The sequence below is a fragment of the Moschus berezovskii genome, chromosome 6, assembly GCF_049115385.1.
Source record: "Moschus berezovskii isolate FMDL1 chromosome 6, NW_MosBer_1.0, whole genome shotgun sequence".
NCBI lineage: Eukaryota > Metazoa > Chordata > Mammalia > Artiodactyla > Moschidae > Moschus > Moschus berezovskii.
Genome location: NC_142465.1, coordinates 84,883,535 through 84,900,609, shown reverse-complemented (window position 1 = coordinate 84,900,609; position 17,075 = coordinate 84,883,535). Strand labels below are relative to the sequence as shown.

General features: G+C 39.1%; 1 protein-coding gene across 3 annotated transcripts in view; it reads left to right on the top strand.

Annotated features, from left to right (window-relative positions):
- The window catches only part of FAR2 (fatty acyl-CoA reductase 2), a 193,375-nt gene that overhangs the window by 153,078 nt on the left and 23,222 nt on the right, over positions 1–17,075 (top strand). For all 3 annotated transcript variants that reach the window (XM_055394128.2, XM_055394129.2, XM_055394127.2), the window contains exons 4-6: positions 2,710–2,889; positions 14,636–14,813; positions 16,088–16,132. In XM_055394128.2, the coding sequence (XP_055250103.1) occupies positions 2,710–2,889; positions 14,636–14,813; positions 16,088–16,132 (403 nt within the window). The remainder of the gene's footprint in view (positions 1–2,709; positions 2,890–14,635; positions 14,814–16,087; positions 16,133–17,075) is intronic.

The window sequence follows — 17,075 nt, the reverse complement described above, 5'->3', positions numbered from 1 at the left end:
AATAAAATAGACTTATGTTCAATTTCACTAAAAAATGGAATGGTGTTTTTTGCAACCTGTTTAGTTTTATTTTTAGATATCTTTCATTGTCAATTGATAATTTATTATAATTTGTAGTGACTATATGACATCCCATTGTACATGTATATAATACACTCAAGCAGTTCTGTACTGAGGGACATTGCTTAGAGTGTTTCACTGTTATAAACAGCTCTGCAATGAACATCTGTGTATATACATTTTTTCCCTTCCCAAATTTCCTTTGGGAATTTATACATAAATTCCCAAAACTAGAATTATTAGACACATGCCAGATATGTCCAGGTTATGAACAGTTTATATTTTGACATATTATGCTAAGTTGCTTTTCAAAAAGGTGGTATGAATTTACATTGTTCCTAGACATATGAGTGCTCATTTCTAACACAGTAGTACCATATTACAATTCTTTAATTCTTTTTATCATTGTCAATATGAAAATGGGAATAGTATTGCATATTTTGGTTTTTATTTCTTTGATAATCAGAAAGGTTGAAAAATGTTTAAATGCTGTTTGACAGTTTATTCTTTTGTGAAATGCTTGTTTGTGTTCTTCACCTATTTTTCTCTTGAAACAATTTTTCTTTTGTCTGTTTTAAGACTTCTTGGAAGATTTAGCATATTAACTCTTCATCTTTTAGAAGTCTCAAAGTATTTTAACAGTTTATCATTTGTCCTCAACTCTGTTTTTATTATTTACAGTTTTTCATAATTTCTTCTAGTATTTTAATTGTTTCATTTTTACATTTAAATCTGACTTATTTAAAATTTATTTACCTCTAAAGAATAATAGGAAAATTCTATGAAAATAAGAGTGATGTATGTGTGAATGAACAGTATTTTTTTAATATTAACAGGTGGTTATTTTTTAAACAACATATATTAATTATTTATTTTCACTTTTTGTTTAAAAGGAAATAGTATATTAAATGCCTATTTCTGAATCCTTTTTTTAAAAATTCCATTAATTAGACTTTCTTTTCCAGTACCACAATATTTTAATGACCGCTATTCTTATTTTATTAGGCAAGTATACACACATTTTTCTCTTTTTAAAGAATTTTCCTGACTATTCTTACCTCTTGATTAAACTTAGAATAAATCTGCCAAGTTTGTTTAAGGGTTGTGATTTTGATTGAGATGACCTTGACTATGTAGATTGATTAAGAAAAATAGCGTGATTTAGATATTGACTTTTCCTACCCAAGAATAATGTATATCTCCATTCAATTTTTCTCTTATGATCCTTAATGAAGTTTCATAATTTTCTTTATATCGAGCCTATTTATTAATTTGATATCTTTTAAATGTTCTTTTTTGAATATGTGCCATTCTTCCATTGTAGACTCTAATTTTTGTTTCTATACAGGAAAGCTAGTGATTGTTTTACATAACTTTTAGAAGTGAACACCTTATTGAATTATTATTGTTCACCCCAGTTTTTTCCAGCTGCTTCTGTTTTTTCTCAGATACACAGTTATATAATCTGATAGTGATTTTGTGGTTGATTTTGCAGTGATGGTATTTATTAACTTTATTTTCCTCTCTAATTATAAGGCTGGAACTTCAGAGCAGTGTAAGCAGTAGTGATTGTGAGCATTTTTCTTGACTCTGACTTTAAAACCAGTGCTCCTTACTTTTCACCATTAAGCATGACACAGGCTATCAAATTGAAGTATATATATTTTTAAATCATTTTCTTCTTCTTTTAGTGAAATTATAAAAATTGAACTGGAAATGGGTATTGAATGTCATTTAAAATTTTTTCTATATATATGTAAACATGATCACATATTTTTTTCTTTTTTTGAGTTAGAGTAATAGGTTTCCTAATTTTGTATGAAACATATATTTCTAGAAAAAGAATTACTTCAGTGTCATCATATCCATATGTTTATGCAGCTTTGTGTTCTATCAGGTAAAATTTAGGGTTTTGACATCATTTTTTTAACTGAAGTATAGTTGATTTACAATGTTTTAATTTCTGCTGTACAGCAAAGTGATTCAGTTTTATATATATATATATATATATGTATACATTCTTTTTTATATTCTTTTCTATTATGGTTTATCATAAGATACTGAATATAGTTCCCTGTTCTATACTTCAGAAACTTGTAATTTATCCATACTATAATTAATAGTCGGCATTTGCTAATCCCAAACTCCCAATTCATCCCTTCCCCACCTCTCTCCCCCTTGGCAACTTCATCTGTTCTCTATTGACATCAATTTTTATATCTGGCCTATACTTTTGCAATAGAAACATATTTCTCATTCTATATTCACTGTTGCTCTCCTCTAGTTTATTTGAATTTTCTAACTTAAGTTAGATGCCTAATTTATGTTTTTTATTCTTTTAATGGCTGGTTAAGAAGTCCCTTTATAAACTCAGAGGATTGTGATTTTCTTTCCTTCAAGCTAATTTAGAATCAGATGACTTTTAAATGCAACATGTATCACAGGATTTATATGCACAAAAGATATCATCAACATATAACATATTCCAAGTTCATATAACTGTGTGGCCATGACCCATACTTTTCTTCCTGGTCCTTCGATGCAGCTACAAAAATCAGATGGATATGCCAGTTACTGCAGTAGGTATAGCTCCAGCAAAATGGGATGTGATTTGCCTCACTGTATTTCCTTCTGCCTAACCTTCTCCAGACATGCTGTGCAGCTTAACGTCACTGCCACCCAGCAGCTTTTGCTCATGGCCAGTCAGATGCCGAAGCTGGAAGCCTTCATACACATTTCTACTGCCTTTTCAAATTGTAACCTGAAGCACATTGATGAAGTCGTCTATCCATGTCCTGTGGAGCCAAAAAAAATCATTGACTCCATGGAGTAAGTTTGGTTACATGGGGGGAGGGGGTGAAGGGAGACAGACTTTTCTTTTCATTCATTTATAAGGTAACACAGTGAGATACCCTGGGAGCAGAGTGCTCTGAAAAGGTGCCAGCTTCAGCTCCCTGTCCTTGCTATTCTCTGTCCCCAATGGGGAGTAGAGTGCTTCTTGATGGAGGAGAATAGGGATAGAAAAGCTGTATTAGGTTGCTTAGAATTCCGTGAGGTACTTGAGAATACTTTACATGGAGGTGGTTTCTCACTTCTTAGTGAACTAAGCTTTGCTACTAGATTTATTTTTTTCAAGGGAAGTATTGGGGCTTCCCAGGTAATACTAGTACAGGAGACACAAGAGGTGTGGATTTGATCCCTGGGTCAGGAAGATCCCCTGGAGGAGGGCATGGCAATCCACTTCAGTATTCTCGCTCAGACACTCTCATGGACATAGGAACCTGGTGGGCTACAGTGCATAGGATTGCAAAAGACTCAGACACAACTAAAGTGACTTAGCATGCATGCAAGGGAAGTTAGCATGCATAGTACTTAATGTCCAGAAGAAAGGTTTTACCATTAGACTGGCAAAGGCTCTGCAACTTACTAGCTCTCTGACCTTGAGCAAATCTTTGGCCTCTCTGAGCCTTAGTTCCTTCATGTTTGAAATCAGGCTAATAATAGTGCCTGTCTTTATAGCTGTGATGATAATGTGAGTTATACAAAGCAGTTACTACAGTGCTTAATAGCAGTTAATCAAAAAGTTAATAAAGAAGAACTAATAGGGAAGAGAAATTTCTTCGAAATCTGGCAGAAAGTGTCGGTTTCTTGATCTGTTCAGCTGAGAGACACTTCCCTTATGATCCTATTATGCAGGAAAGACAGAACTCTAGCATTTTTCTCTTTGGCCAACTAATAGGAACTATTTTCTTTTTAGGACATTACTCTGATCTCAAAATAAGTATGTTTTTCTGTTCTGCCTCTTCATTCTTGTGTTCCATTTACCAAATTTGCCTTATTTTGCTTGCTTTTTAAAAGACTCTGCATAAAACATATTATAGCAGAGAAAATATACTCTCACAGTGGATTTGTCAGATTTTAATTTTTTATAATACTGTATTTCTATTTTAGATATACTGTTTAGCTTTAGCTAAATCAAGAGTTTATTCCCTTCAGGGCAAACATTTTTACCTCATACAGCTCTGAGAACAGATATTTTTACCTGTCATTTAAAAATAACCAGGACAAAAGAAAAATGAAAGTCATTTAAAGGAGACAGAGGTTGCTTAAAGTCGCTAATAAATGATGATTTGCTTAACTGGTGCAAAGGAACCTTTCAGAGTCCAGAATTTCTCAGGATAGTTGGAGAAAAGACACTGTGATGCCAAGGTCGATGCAGGAAAGTTGGTGCGGGAAAGTCGAGGTCTAAAGCCTTGGCATGTTTTCAGGATGGAAATGATTTGTATGCTGTTTAGCCATCCTCTTACAGCTTTGTCTTTTGGTAAATGTGGTGTTTATGGATGTGATAAGTCCATGAAATAGGAAATGGCAACCCACTCCAGTATTCTTGCCTGGAAAATTCCATGAACAGAGGAGCCTGGCAGGCTACGTACTGTCCATAAGATTGCAAAGAGTCAGACACAACTGAGAAAATGAGCACACATACACAGAAGCCCAGGAAAGGAACAGACTTCCCCCTGTCCTTTGATTCTTCTGAGAGGTCACGAGAGAAAAAGGTAGGAAATGGAGATTCAGTTCACCCAGAGATTCCAGACCACTTTCTCCCTCCCAAACTGTGTCCAGGTGCTCAAACCCTCCCACACCCCACTTCAAAGAATAAGCTCACCTCCCAGAGGAAGAGTTGATTTATTAACAGGCATTCTCCACTCCCCAGCATATGTCAACTGGTATAGGCAGGTATCGGCTGCATGATTGATGATCAAACTGCAATGGACATTAGTACAAAATTTATGTCTGTCTGTCATATACTGCTCTCCAAGGAGAACAATTATTTTAAAACATACATATATGTAGCCAAACAGAACTAGGAGAAAAATTATATTTTGTCTCAACAAGATACATTTCAATGCAGTTAAGGAACTAAAGCTGTCTTTTTTTAAACAAAGAGAACATCATTACCACAGTTTATTTATTTAAATTTTTATACTCAGAACCACCTGTCCAGCACCATCCCTCTCAGGCTTACATTCGTGCTGCAGTCAACAAAATACTCACTCTCTCTTATACATCTCTGCCTTGGCTTAGGTTGTTCTGTCTCTAGAGGCTACTTCTACCTCTGCTTCCTCTGGTAAGTTCTTATCCAGACATCAGAGCTTTCCTCTGGGAGCACATGGACTCAGGTGGCCATTCCCGTGCTCCCAGAGTGCCCCGTTCTCATCCTCATCATGACATTTAGCACAGGTCATTCTAAATGTCTGACTATTTGTCTGTATCTCCAGTGGCCAATTAGTTCTCAAAGGAGGAGACTGTCTTTTGTTCCTTCTTGTTCTTCAATGCCAGCACAAAGTAGGAACTCAAATATTCGCTGAATGAATGAAAAGTTTTTGATGGAACTGGATGATCATTGTTCATACCACTCTGGCTAAGATGCGTTGTTGTTTGTTTGTTTAGACAAGGCAGGAATAGACAGAATTCCATAGCAAGCTGGTATTTGATAGTGTGAAGTCTTACATATAAAATACATATATGCCCTCATCTTATCTGTGTTTTGGATTGCTCTTTTTTCCTTCTTAAACTTGGAATTAAACCTATGTGTTAAGTTTGGAATAATGCTTTGAATAAATCCCAGCAGCCTCTCGCCAACTAGACGGTTGTTCATAACTGTTTTAACAATTCCTATATCAGATAGAATTTTCTGAAGTTTTAAAATGACAGCATTAAAGTTATTCTGAATAAATACTACTGCACCTAAATTCAGGTTTAGTTGCTCTGTTTTAAGAAAACATTTTTCTCTGATTTATTCTCTATTTTGTAATTGGCCCATGGTTAAAATAAAATTGCCCTTGGAAATTTTTATTAACAGTAACCCTATGGGGTCTAGCCACTGTCATTGTTCTGAGTACTGCAGTGGTCCTCTTTTTTATAAAAAAGGAACCAAGAGTTAAACAGCAAGAAAATCTTGAAGCTTTGTGATCAAATAAAATCTCTCATAAAAGAGTAATGAATACATTAATTTTAGATGGGGGGAGGAGAAATCCTTCACAGTGTATGTAAGCATGCCAAGTTGCTTCAGTCATGTTCAATTCTTTGTGACCCCGTGGACTGTACAGGCTCCTCTGTCCATGGAATTGTCCAGGCAAGAATGGTTGGAGAAGGCAATGGCAACCCACTCCAGTACTCCTGCCTGGAAAATCCCATGGACGGAGGAGCCTGGTAGGCTGTCCATGGGGTCGCAAACAGTCAGACACAACTGAGCGACTTCACTTTCACTTTTCACTTTCATGCGTTGGAGAAGGAAATGGCAACCCACTCCAGCCCTCATCTCCTGCAGGTCCTGTATTGCAGGTGGATTCTATACCACTGAGCCACCAGGGAAGCCCCTTCACAATGTATTTGTGTACCAAATCATCACAATATGCACTGTCTTAAAATTTTGTTCATCAGTTATACCTTAGTAAAGTTGAAAAAAAAGAAAAGAAAATCACCCATAAAACAGTAAAATGAACCTTTGTTTTTCCAGAGAAGCAATTTAATGGGAATTACAGTTCTGGGAAATAAAAGAGGATTTGTACTTTTTTGCCAGGAACTTTCCCAATTGTGCGGGCTGAAGAGATCCTGCTTGGCATTGTTAACAAAGGGAATGGAACTGTGAACCAAACTGGACCCCTCTCATTCCTGCCCCGTACTTCTGTCCTTCTCAGCCGACCCCATGTTCTGTCCATCTCACAGCCCAACCCCGCCCTTCCTTCAGCCCATTTCTGAAAATCCAGAATTACCTTTGTCCCTAACCATTCCCAAAAGGTAAATTTTGATTATCTTATTATGGAAACTTTAGTATACATGCATTTTCATAATAAATTAGGACTTGATGCTTTTAATTGGCCTTTCGTGTTCAGCAACTGATTGTGCACTTGTCTTCTGCCCCTCATCCCAACACAGACGTTTTATGATGTAATGATGTCACCATTACATAATTTCTGCCTTTATATTTCCAGCTTCTATATAGTTGGTAATATTTACCTTTAGAAACTCTGTGTAAATGGATCAGGGATGACCAATAAACTCCAGTTTTCCAGAATAACAGCTTAAGTGGAATGTTTATTTTTAAAAATGCTCATAGCTGACCAACAAGGACAGAAGTTTGGGGCTTATGCTTCCCATACTTTTTAGGACAAGGTAAATCCTCTTAGGGGGGCTGTGTAGAAGAAAAAAGCTTTTACATTTGTATAAAACCTGAAATAACTAGAGTTAGGAACCAGAAAAATGGATCCATAATTACTTAGTGCTTTATTTAGCATGCTTAAACCAATCTAGTAAATATGCTGTAAGAAGGGAAGGATTCTATTAATCATCATTGAGCAATTACTTGAAACAAAGGCACTTTCACAGACATTTAATTCCTTAACATAATATTGTAGGGCTGATACTATTATGGCTAATGTACTAACATAGGAACACAGGCTCAGAAAGATTAAGTAACTTCACAAGTCTCTCAGCTAGTAAGTTGCAGAGACACAAAGGTTTTCCTTGGCCACGTGATTATGGTCTTTCTAGTATATGCACATACTTGGCCATGTGATTAAATGGAGCTTTCTTAAGATAGGGACTGTACTTTCAAGGAGCTCACAGTCAAATGCAAATAGAACAGAGTGGAATTGCCTCAGGTGTGGTGGAGGAAATGGGATGTAGTAGGTTTGCTGGTGCTGAAGGACTCTAAAGACAGATACGGGAGATAGAACTGGAAGAATATGTACAGTGGGGGACAGGTCAGATGGGGCACACACTGGGCAGAGCTAGTGAAGGAGGAAAACCTAGGGCTTGCCTGGGTCAGAGCTGTAAGTCCATTTTGACATCACACCACTCCAGTGTTCTTGCCTGGAGAATCCCAGGGACAGGGGAGTCTGGTGGGCTTCCGTCTATGGGGTCGCACAGAGTCGGACACAACTGAAGTGACCTAGCAGCAGCAGCAGGTTATATGTTGGAGAAGGCAATGGTACCCTACTCCAATACTCTTGCCTGGAAAATCCCATGGATGGAGGAGCCTGGTGGGCTGCAGTCCATGGGGTCGCTAAGAGTCGGACACAACTGAGCAACTTCACTTTCACTTTTCACTTTCATGCATTGGTGAAGGAAATGGCAACCCACTCCAGTGTTCTTGCCTGGAGAATCCCAGGGACAGGGGAGCCTGGTGGGCTGCCGTCTATGGGGTCACACAGAGTCGGACACGACTGAAGTGACTTAGCAGCAGCAGCAGGTTATATGTAGGCAAGTTGTTAGAGGTCAAACTGGAAAGATAGAATGGAGCCACCCTGTGGACATTTTGAGTACCGTGCAGAGAGCTATGTTTAATTCTACAGACAGACAAATCTGTTGAGGGAGGACTCTGTGTGTGTGTGTGCGCGCGTGTGTGTGTGTGATTTGGCCATTTGTTTCATTTTGTTTTAATCAAGGAAAGACTTTGATGAAAGTGAGCTTTAGGAACATGCTGGTTATGGAACAAAAGGGGATACGTTAGCATGGTGAGTCTCCAGAGGCATGGAGACCCCATCACCTGAGATGGAATGGTGAAGTGGACTAGAGCTTTCTGAATGGCAATACATGTAGAAAACCCCTATGTGTTTTTGGAAAGAAAAACCAATAGGGCATGGCGGCTGCTTTGCCTATGGGCTTGCATACACATTTTTTTGTTGTTTTCATTCAGTTGCTAAGCCTTAACTCTTTGTGACCCCATGGACTGTAGCCTGCCAGGCTCTTCTGTCCACGGGATTTCTCAGGCAGGAATACTGGAGTGGGTTGCCATTACCTCCTCTAGGGTATCTTCCCAACCCAGGGATCAAACTCACATCTCCTGCATTTGCAGCCATATTCTTTACTACTGAGCCAAATGGGAAACCCCTGTTTATCTATTCTGCTGCTGCTGCTGCTAAGTCACTTCAGTCGTGTCCGACTCTGTGCGACCCCATAGACGGCAGCCCACCAGGCTCCCCCGTCCCTGGGATTCTCCAGGCAAGAACACTGGAGTGGGTTGCCATTTCCTTCTCCAATGTGTGAAAGTGAAAAGTGAAAGTGAAGTCGCTCAGTCATGTCTGACTCGTAACAACCCCATGGACTGCAGCCTACCAGGCTCCTCCGTCCATGGGATTTTCTAGGCAAGAGTACTGGAGTGGCTTGCCATTGCCTTCTCTATTATCTATTCTAGAGGAAAGGAAAAAGCTAATTTTAGCATTTGTGCTTTTATTGTCAGGATTGTATAGCATTAAGATGGCATCTAAGCAGCTGACAAAAAAAACTGGAAATTCTGTGTACTTTTAATAGCACCAGACTGCAACATGAATCAGAACAGTGTTAAATTGTTCTTAAATAAGCTGAATAATTTCCAAGTTGTCAGGTCACTGGAACCAGAATATGTGCTCAATACAAGTATATAGGGTAATACAGAGGCCAAGTCACCACAAGCATTAGGCTCAGATATACCCTTCTCCCCAAGAAAAGGTTCAAATTTACTTTGAAGCCAGTTAAATTTACTCTGCAGTCACCACCCAAGTGAAGTTAGCCAACCTTTAGCCTTTCAGCTTCCCATCACTTTTCACCACTGCCACCGGATACCTTAACTTCCAGTTTTTCTTCATTTCCTCAAAGACATCCCCTCTCTAACTTTCCCACAGTCTCCCCAGAACCATACCTCCTTCTGAGTTTACCCATTCTCTCCTACCATTGTCCATCTCAGCTTCCCAAACTTTGGACAGAACTGGTCAATCATGACTGTCTTGTGAAAGAGCACACATTTAGCTGGTTCCTGGGGAGAGTAAGGTGATTGGACACAGAGATTAAAAAAATATATAATCCTTGCACTCCTGGACTCATTGTAAAGCAGGGAAACGGACACGAGCAAGAACTTTTGTATTCAATTGCTCAGTCATGTCCAACTCTTTGTGACCCCATGGAATGTACAGGTTCCTCTGTCACTGGAATTTTCCAGTCAAGAATACTGGACTGCGTTGCCATTTCCTTCTCCAGGGAATCTTCCCCACCCAGGAATTGAATCCTTGTTTCTTGCTTTGGCAGGTGGACTCTTTACCCTGGGAAGCCCGAGCAAGAACATATAGCATGATAATTTCAGTAATCAAGGGACAAACATACTCTAGGTCAGAGAAAAGATAGCAAAGGTTACCTTGAAGCAGGATGTCCAGTACTTACTCTCCAGAAAGCTTTTCCTGATGCACTGCTAGGTTGGCCCTGTTTTCTGCATAAGAAAATTGAGGAAAAATATATATTCCTCTTGCTATTTCATTCAGTAAATACAAAAAATTATGAAAATGATATAAAAAGTTGAATAAATAAATTTCAAACCAAAAAAAGTAATATTTAGAGGAAATTGTCTCTGTGTGGTGTGTGTGTGTGTGTGTGACTTTTTGCTTCTTTTAAAGCTATTTAAGTAGAAGTTTAGAATTTGGAGCCCATGAGTTCAGACATCTCCTTGAGTATCCTAAAGTGCTTTGACTTAGTTTCAGAAATGTGCTTTGGTTTATATGCTGTCCTTTTTTCATGCTAATTTATTTACTAGTTTAAAGACAAGCAACAGCTCCAAATCAAATTTTGATAAAGGAGAACATGAACTGATTTTAGGTCCTGAACAGGGCATCACTTACCAATGAATGTTACATTAATCTATTTGAACCCAATAAATGGCAGGGTGAGACATGATCTGTTGGGCTATATTAGAAAAGATATTTTAAAACTGACTGTGACCTTTCTAGATACATGCTCCTTGGTGGTTTTACTAAATATGTGTTTGATGTGTTAGCTCATTTTGTTTAATCAAATAGTTTTAAGTGTAGTTGTGAATGTTCCTGTTTGTCCTCATAACCTGAACATTTAGAACACATGCAATTATTGCTGTTTCTCACAAGTGCCAGTGGAGGAAATGAGAAAATGATACAGTAGAACATGGCAGAGCTACAAATAGTAAAGGCAGATCATCTACAGAGCACTGCAACTGCTTTTGCTTTGTGTTCTTAGAAACCTAGAAACCAGTATTTTCTAAGATGAACTAACTCACCAAACTTGGAGAAGCCTTCAGGTATTACTTTTTTCATACACACCAACAGCAGTGACAGCACATGGTACCAGCCACGGGACATACAATCTGAGGGTATTGCTGGCTTCTGATGCTTTCTTAAACTTGTTTTCTTTACAGCTTTGTTAAAACTGGGCTGTATTTCTTCAGACCTAGTTTTTGTAAGCTGTATGTTTTTGTAAGCTGTATGTTTTTGTAGGTGAATAGAAAAATGGTCTTCAGTTCAGTTCAGTTCAGTCGCTCAGTCGTGTCCGACTCTTTGCGACCCCATGAATCACAGCACGCCAGGCCTCCCTGTCCATCACCAACTCCCGGAGTTCACTCAAACTCATGTCCATCGAGTCGATGATGCCATCCAGCCATCTCATTCTGTGTCGTCCCCTTCTCCTCCTGCCCCCAATCCTTCCCAGCATCAGAGTCTTTTCCAGTGAGTCAATTCGTCACATGAGGTGGCCAAAGTATTGGAGTTTCAGCTTTAGCATCAGTCCTTCCAATGAACACCCAGGATTGATCTCCTTTAGAATGGACTGGTTGGATCTCCTTACAGTCCAAGGGACTCTCAAGCATCTTCTCCAGCACCACAGTTCAAAAGCATCAATTCTTTGGCGATCAGCTTTCTTCACAGTCCAACTCTCACATCCATACATGACCACGGGAAAAACCATAGCCTTGACTAGGCGGACCTTGGTTGGCAAAGTAATGTCTCTGCTTTTTAATATGCTATCTAGGCTGGTCATAACTTTCCTTTTTTTTTTTTAAGTAATTAATTTATTTTTTATTGGAGGCAAATTATTTTACAATATTATATTGGTTGGTTTTGCCATATATTGATATGAATTCGCCCCAGGTTTACATAAGTTCCCCCTCCTGAACCCCCCTCCCACCTCCCTCCTCCCTTTATCCTCCCTCTGGGTCATCCCCGCACGCCAGCCCCGAGCATCCTATAACATGCATCGACCCTGAACTGGTGATTTGTTTCACATATGACAACATACATGTTTCAATGCCATTCTCCCAAATCATCCCACCCTCACCCTCTCCCACAGAGTCCCAAAGACTGTTCTATACATCTGTGTCTCTTTTGCTGTCTCGTATACAGGGTATAACTTTCCTTCCAAGGAGTAAGCGTCTTTTAATTTCCTGGCTGCAATCAGCATCTGCAGTGATTTTGGAGCCCAAAAAAATAAAGTCTGACACTGTTTCCACTGTTTACCCATCTATTTCCCATGAAGTGATGGGACCAGATGCCATGATCTTTGTTTTCTGAATGTTGAGCTTCAAGCCAACCTTTTCACTCTCCTCTTTCACTGTCATCAAGAGGCTTTTGAGTTCCTCTTCACTTTCTGCCATAAGGGTGGTGTCATCTTCATATCTGAGGTTATTGATATTTCTCCCAGCAATCTTGATTCCAGCTTGTGCTTCATCCAGCCCAGCGTTCCTCATAATGTACTCTGCATATAAGTTAAATAAGCAGGGTGACAATATGCAACCTTGACGTACTCCTTTTCCTATTTGGAACCAGTCTGTTGTTCCATGTCCAGTTCTAACTGTTGCTTCTTGACCTGCATACAGGTTTCTCAAGAGGCAGGTCAGGTGTTCTAGTATTCCCATCTCTTTCAGAATTTTCCACAGTTTATTGTGATCCACACAGTCAAAGGCTTTGGCATAGTCAATGAAGCAGAAATATATGTTTTTCTGGAACTCTCTTGCTTTCTCCATGATCCAGCGGATGTTGGCAATTTGATCTCTGGTTCCTCTGCCTTTTCTAAAACCTGCTTGAACATCTGGGTGTTCACGGTCCACATATTGCTGAAGCCTGGCCTGGAGAATTTTGAGCATGACTTTACGCTGACCCACAGATAAGATGAGGTAAAGGTAACATTATTAGAAGGATAGAGAGGAGCCCAGATTGTCCCTCACTCCCTCCCAGTCCTCAGTGACCACGTGATTGAAATAACTTCTGTTTTTCTAAGTATTTGGAATTGTTTTTAATTCTCAGAGCCTCTCAACCTTTCTCTTTTCAGTGTAAACCAGAAGGCATTATTTGATAGCTAGAAGATATTCAGCACTAATAGCCGCAAAGCAAGGAAAACTAGACCATAACAGACAGTATTCACATTCCTCTCCAATACTGAAACAGAGTGGTGTTTCTTAATGTCTTGGCATTAAGCACTTCTTAAATACTCAATAATTTGTCGTGAGAGGAAAACGATAACCTCTAATAAGATTTTCTGCAATCAAAATAATATGATTGTGTTGGGTCCAATAAATGGGAATAAATGTACCAAACAATTGTAAAATCACACTGACATGTCACCTAATTTTTAAAAACTGTATTATATCCAAAGTTTCACCAAATAGATATACCAGCTAAGAGAAACATTTAATATTTAATCAACAATAATTTCATTGCTCTCTTAGAGAAAAGCAGGTAGACTCTGGGATTATCAAAATGGTTTTAACATCTTTATTAAAAATAAAATTAGGTTGGTGCCATGGTAACTCATTTATTCATGATACAGATCTTCTTGAAGGTAGAGGTATTCCATAGTCACTATATTAAAGTTGCTTCATTGTGCTATTCTCACCCCACTTGACAGACTATTAATAGCTATTAGAGCACTTTAGAACTCATTGTAAATCTCTGAAAATGGTTATCAAGTTATTAGCCTAGACTCTAAACATATCTTCAAAATACAGTGCATGGATTTGCTAAAACAGATTGTAAGTTCTGATAAATGTAGTTGCCTTTCTTTGTTAAGGTATTCAGTAGAATTTAAAACAAAAATCAAAGCTGAAGGTTTCAAGATTAGTGCCAAGTTCTAATTGGACAATAGTGAATGAGAGGGGCTGCCACTGACACCTCGGATGACAGCCTCTCAAGGCCATGACCAGGGCAGCCAGCCCACTGTTGGACACCCAACTGGCATTCACAATGCATTCACTGACTGTGCGTTGATAGGTACATTTCCTCTGAGAAGCTATAATTGAAGATAGAAATTAGCTGTATGTATTCAAGAACCCACCTGTCAATGCAGGAGACATGAGACACAGATTCCATCCTTGGGTCGGGAAGATTCCCTGGACGAGGTCATGGCAACCCACTCCAGTATTCTTGTCTGGAGAATCCTGTGAACAGCGGAGCCTAGTGTGCTGCAATCCATGGGGTCGCAAAGAATTGGACATGACTGAAGTGACAGCGCGTGCGCGCACACATGATCAAGTAGCAGACTGCATAACAATTGGATAAATCTACTGAGACAGAAGGCCATAGGATTCAACTCGTAATGTTGGGCTAAGCAGTGGGGAGCAAAGATCTCATCCATCTTGCACCATTTGGATAGGTTCACACTCAAGCCTTGGTATCCTTTGACAGTTCCGAATTTCAGAACTCAAGCTAGAACGAGGAAGTTCTGTTTGTTGGTGTCTCACGGTTTCTTTTTGGTATGTTGTCTAACACATGCTGACAACATTTTTTTTCACTCTGACTACCTTCAGGTGGTTAGACGACGCTATTATTGATGAGATCACACCCAAACTGATCGGAGATCGGCCTAACACGTACACCTATACCAAGGCCTTGGGAGAGGTGGTGGTGCAGCAGGAAGGTGGCAACCTCAACATTGCCATTGTACGGCCCTCCATCATGGGAGCAACCTGGCAGGAGCCCTTCCCAGTAAGCCCACTTGCGTGGATTCCACGCTTTGCTTCTGAACCAGCATCCCTCCTGTCCAATTACTCTCTGATGTCTTTTTTTTTTTTTCCAATATATGTAACTGAGTACAGCAAATGTGAGGACCAAAGCACACGTTTGGTTTGAGATTTACTCACCACCGGGCTTCTCTGATGTTACACTGACTGTCCTAGAGTTGGATGGAGTCTTCAGTTAGTTTCTCATTAACTCTAGTCTCAAAATTCCCATGGGAAATAGCTTTATTTCTTGGCTTCTGCACAATAGTTTAAATATACAAGAATGTTCCTGCTGGCCAAATTGATAACGTTAACAAATTGCCAGGGTAAATAGGAATCGCAAAGCTCAGAGAAAGTCCTCAGTTTAGGAATACGGATTTTTATCTGTGTATACTTCTGTATCTTTTTGAAAGTACTTTGAATTATATACCATCTTTTTTGAAGCAATTCTGTAAAGCTTTTGTCCAGATAAATCCAAGCTCCATTACTTATTGACATGCAATCTTTTACATATGAGTTGTCTGTTATGTAAAACTGGGCTAACCACACCCACTGAGGAGGGTTGATGACATGAGACAGTGTAGTGGTATGTCTACTGCAGTGCCTAGTCCCTAGTAAAAGGCTCAACTAATATTAATCCCTTCAATTTCTCTCTCCTTTCCCATCTTATACATTTTGACTTTCAAAGATAAACAGACATAATGAGGTCAACTGCCTTGCTTTGGACTTAGGAGACAGACTCATAAAGACATTTTTCTCTAACTGCTCCTAAAGATAATATTTTCTCTACCATCTAAAGCAAGCTAATACAAGTTGATCTTGAGATAGAATGAATGAAAGATGCTATGACTCTTACAATTGTCAAGTTAAGAGTCAATTTTCTGCAAACTATGTTTGAAATGTTCCCCTGAGAAGTTAAAATCAGGCCCAGGTGAGGAAAATGAATTGATTAGCAGATTATGATATTAAGATGAGATCCAATTTAGCTCCTAAGATGTCATAGACAGCTTGCAACTATACTTGATTCCTGCTATGAGATAAATGCCAGCAGAATTTTAATTCTTCCACAAACCAAGTGCAGAAACTATCCAGTGCTTTGTCACTGATCTCTGTTTGTAATTTTGGAAATAGTGGACTAGACAGTTTATCGGCTGGTGTCTCAGTGTTCCTGTTTAAGATTAGACTGCAGATATCCCAAAGGTACTGTGGTTTTCTGACATGTGGAACCAACTAGAGATCTTTTCCCTTTTCTCTTTTTAGGGCTGGGTCGATAACTTAAATGGACCTAGTGGGCTCATTATTGCGGTATGTATAATGGTGTGGGAATAATTACTTCAAATGTAGTGGAGGGACAGTAACAAAATGCCAGTACTGGCTTAGCTTTACTGATGCAAAGCCACAAGCGTGCCTTTCCTCACTGCAACTGATGCAAACTATTTCAGTTTTGCTGATTGAAAAGCAGAGGCAGAAAGAAATTAATTATCTGTCAATATCATTATCAGGAAAATAGAAGTACTGCGATATCATCAATTGTTTTATTTTTGGATAGAATTTTGAGCCTCTAGTACCATGCTTGTATGACCCCTTTGTTAACACAAGATGGGGGTATTTCCTTCTTTTTGCTATTTAACCATAGCTAGAATTAGGGATGGAGAAGGCAATGGCAACCCACTCCAGTACTCTTGCCTGGAAAATCCCATGGATGGAGGAGCCTGGTAGGCTGAAGTCCATGGGGTAGCTAAGAGTCGGACACGACTGAGCGACTTCACTTTCACTTTTCACTTTCATGCATTGGAGAAGGAAATGGCAACCCACTCCAGTGTTCTTGCCTGGAGAATCCCAGGGACGGGGGAGCCTGATGGGCTTCCGTCTATGGGGTCACACAGAGTCGGACACGACTGAAGCGACTTAGCAGTGGCAGCAGAATTAGGGATGCGATAAAACTCATATCCCCAAAGATTAATAAATTTATGTGCATTTGGATAGAAAGTATATAAATGCATAAATACATCAACTTTTATTTCTTAATATATTTAAGAAAGAGGACTACCAATTAGAGCAAGTTTTTCAAATATAAAAATTGATGACTGTAGATAACACTTTTCAACACTAATCCTCTCACAGACAAGGAGAAACACCAACCATTCCTCTGGGTCAGCAGCCCTTTGTGTGCATCTCCTTGCAGTGGAGACTGATCCTGTGAGCTGCGGAGCTTTCCAGTTCACACTGTAGCATTTTGGGCTCAGAA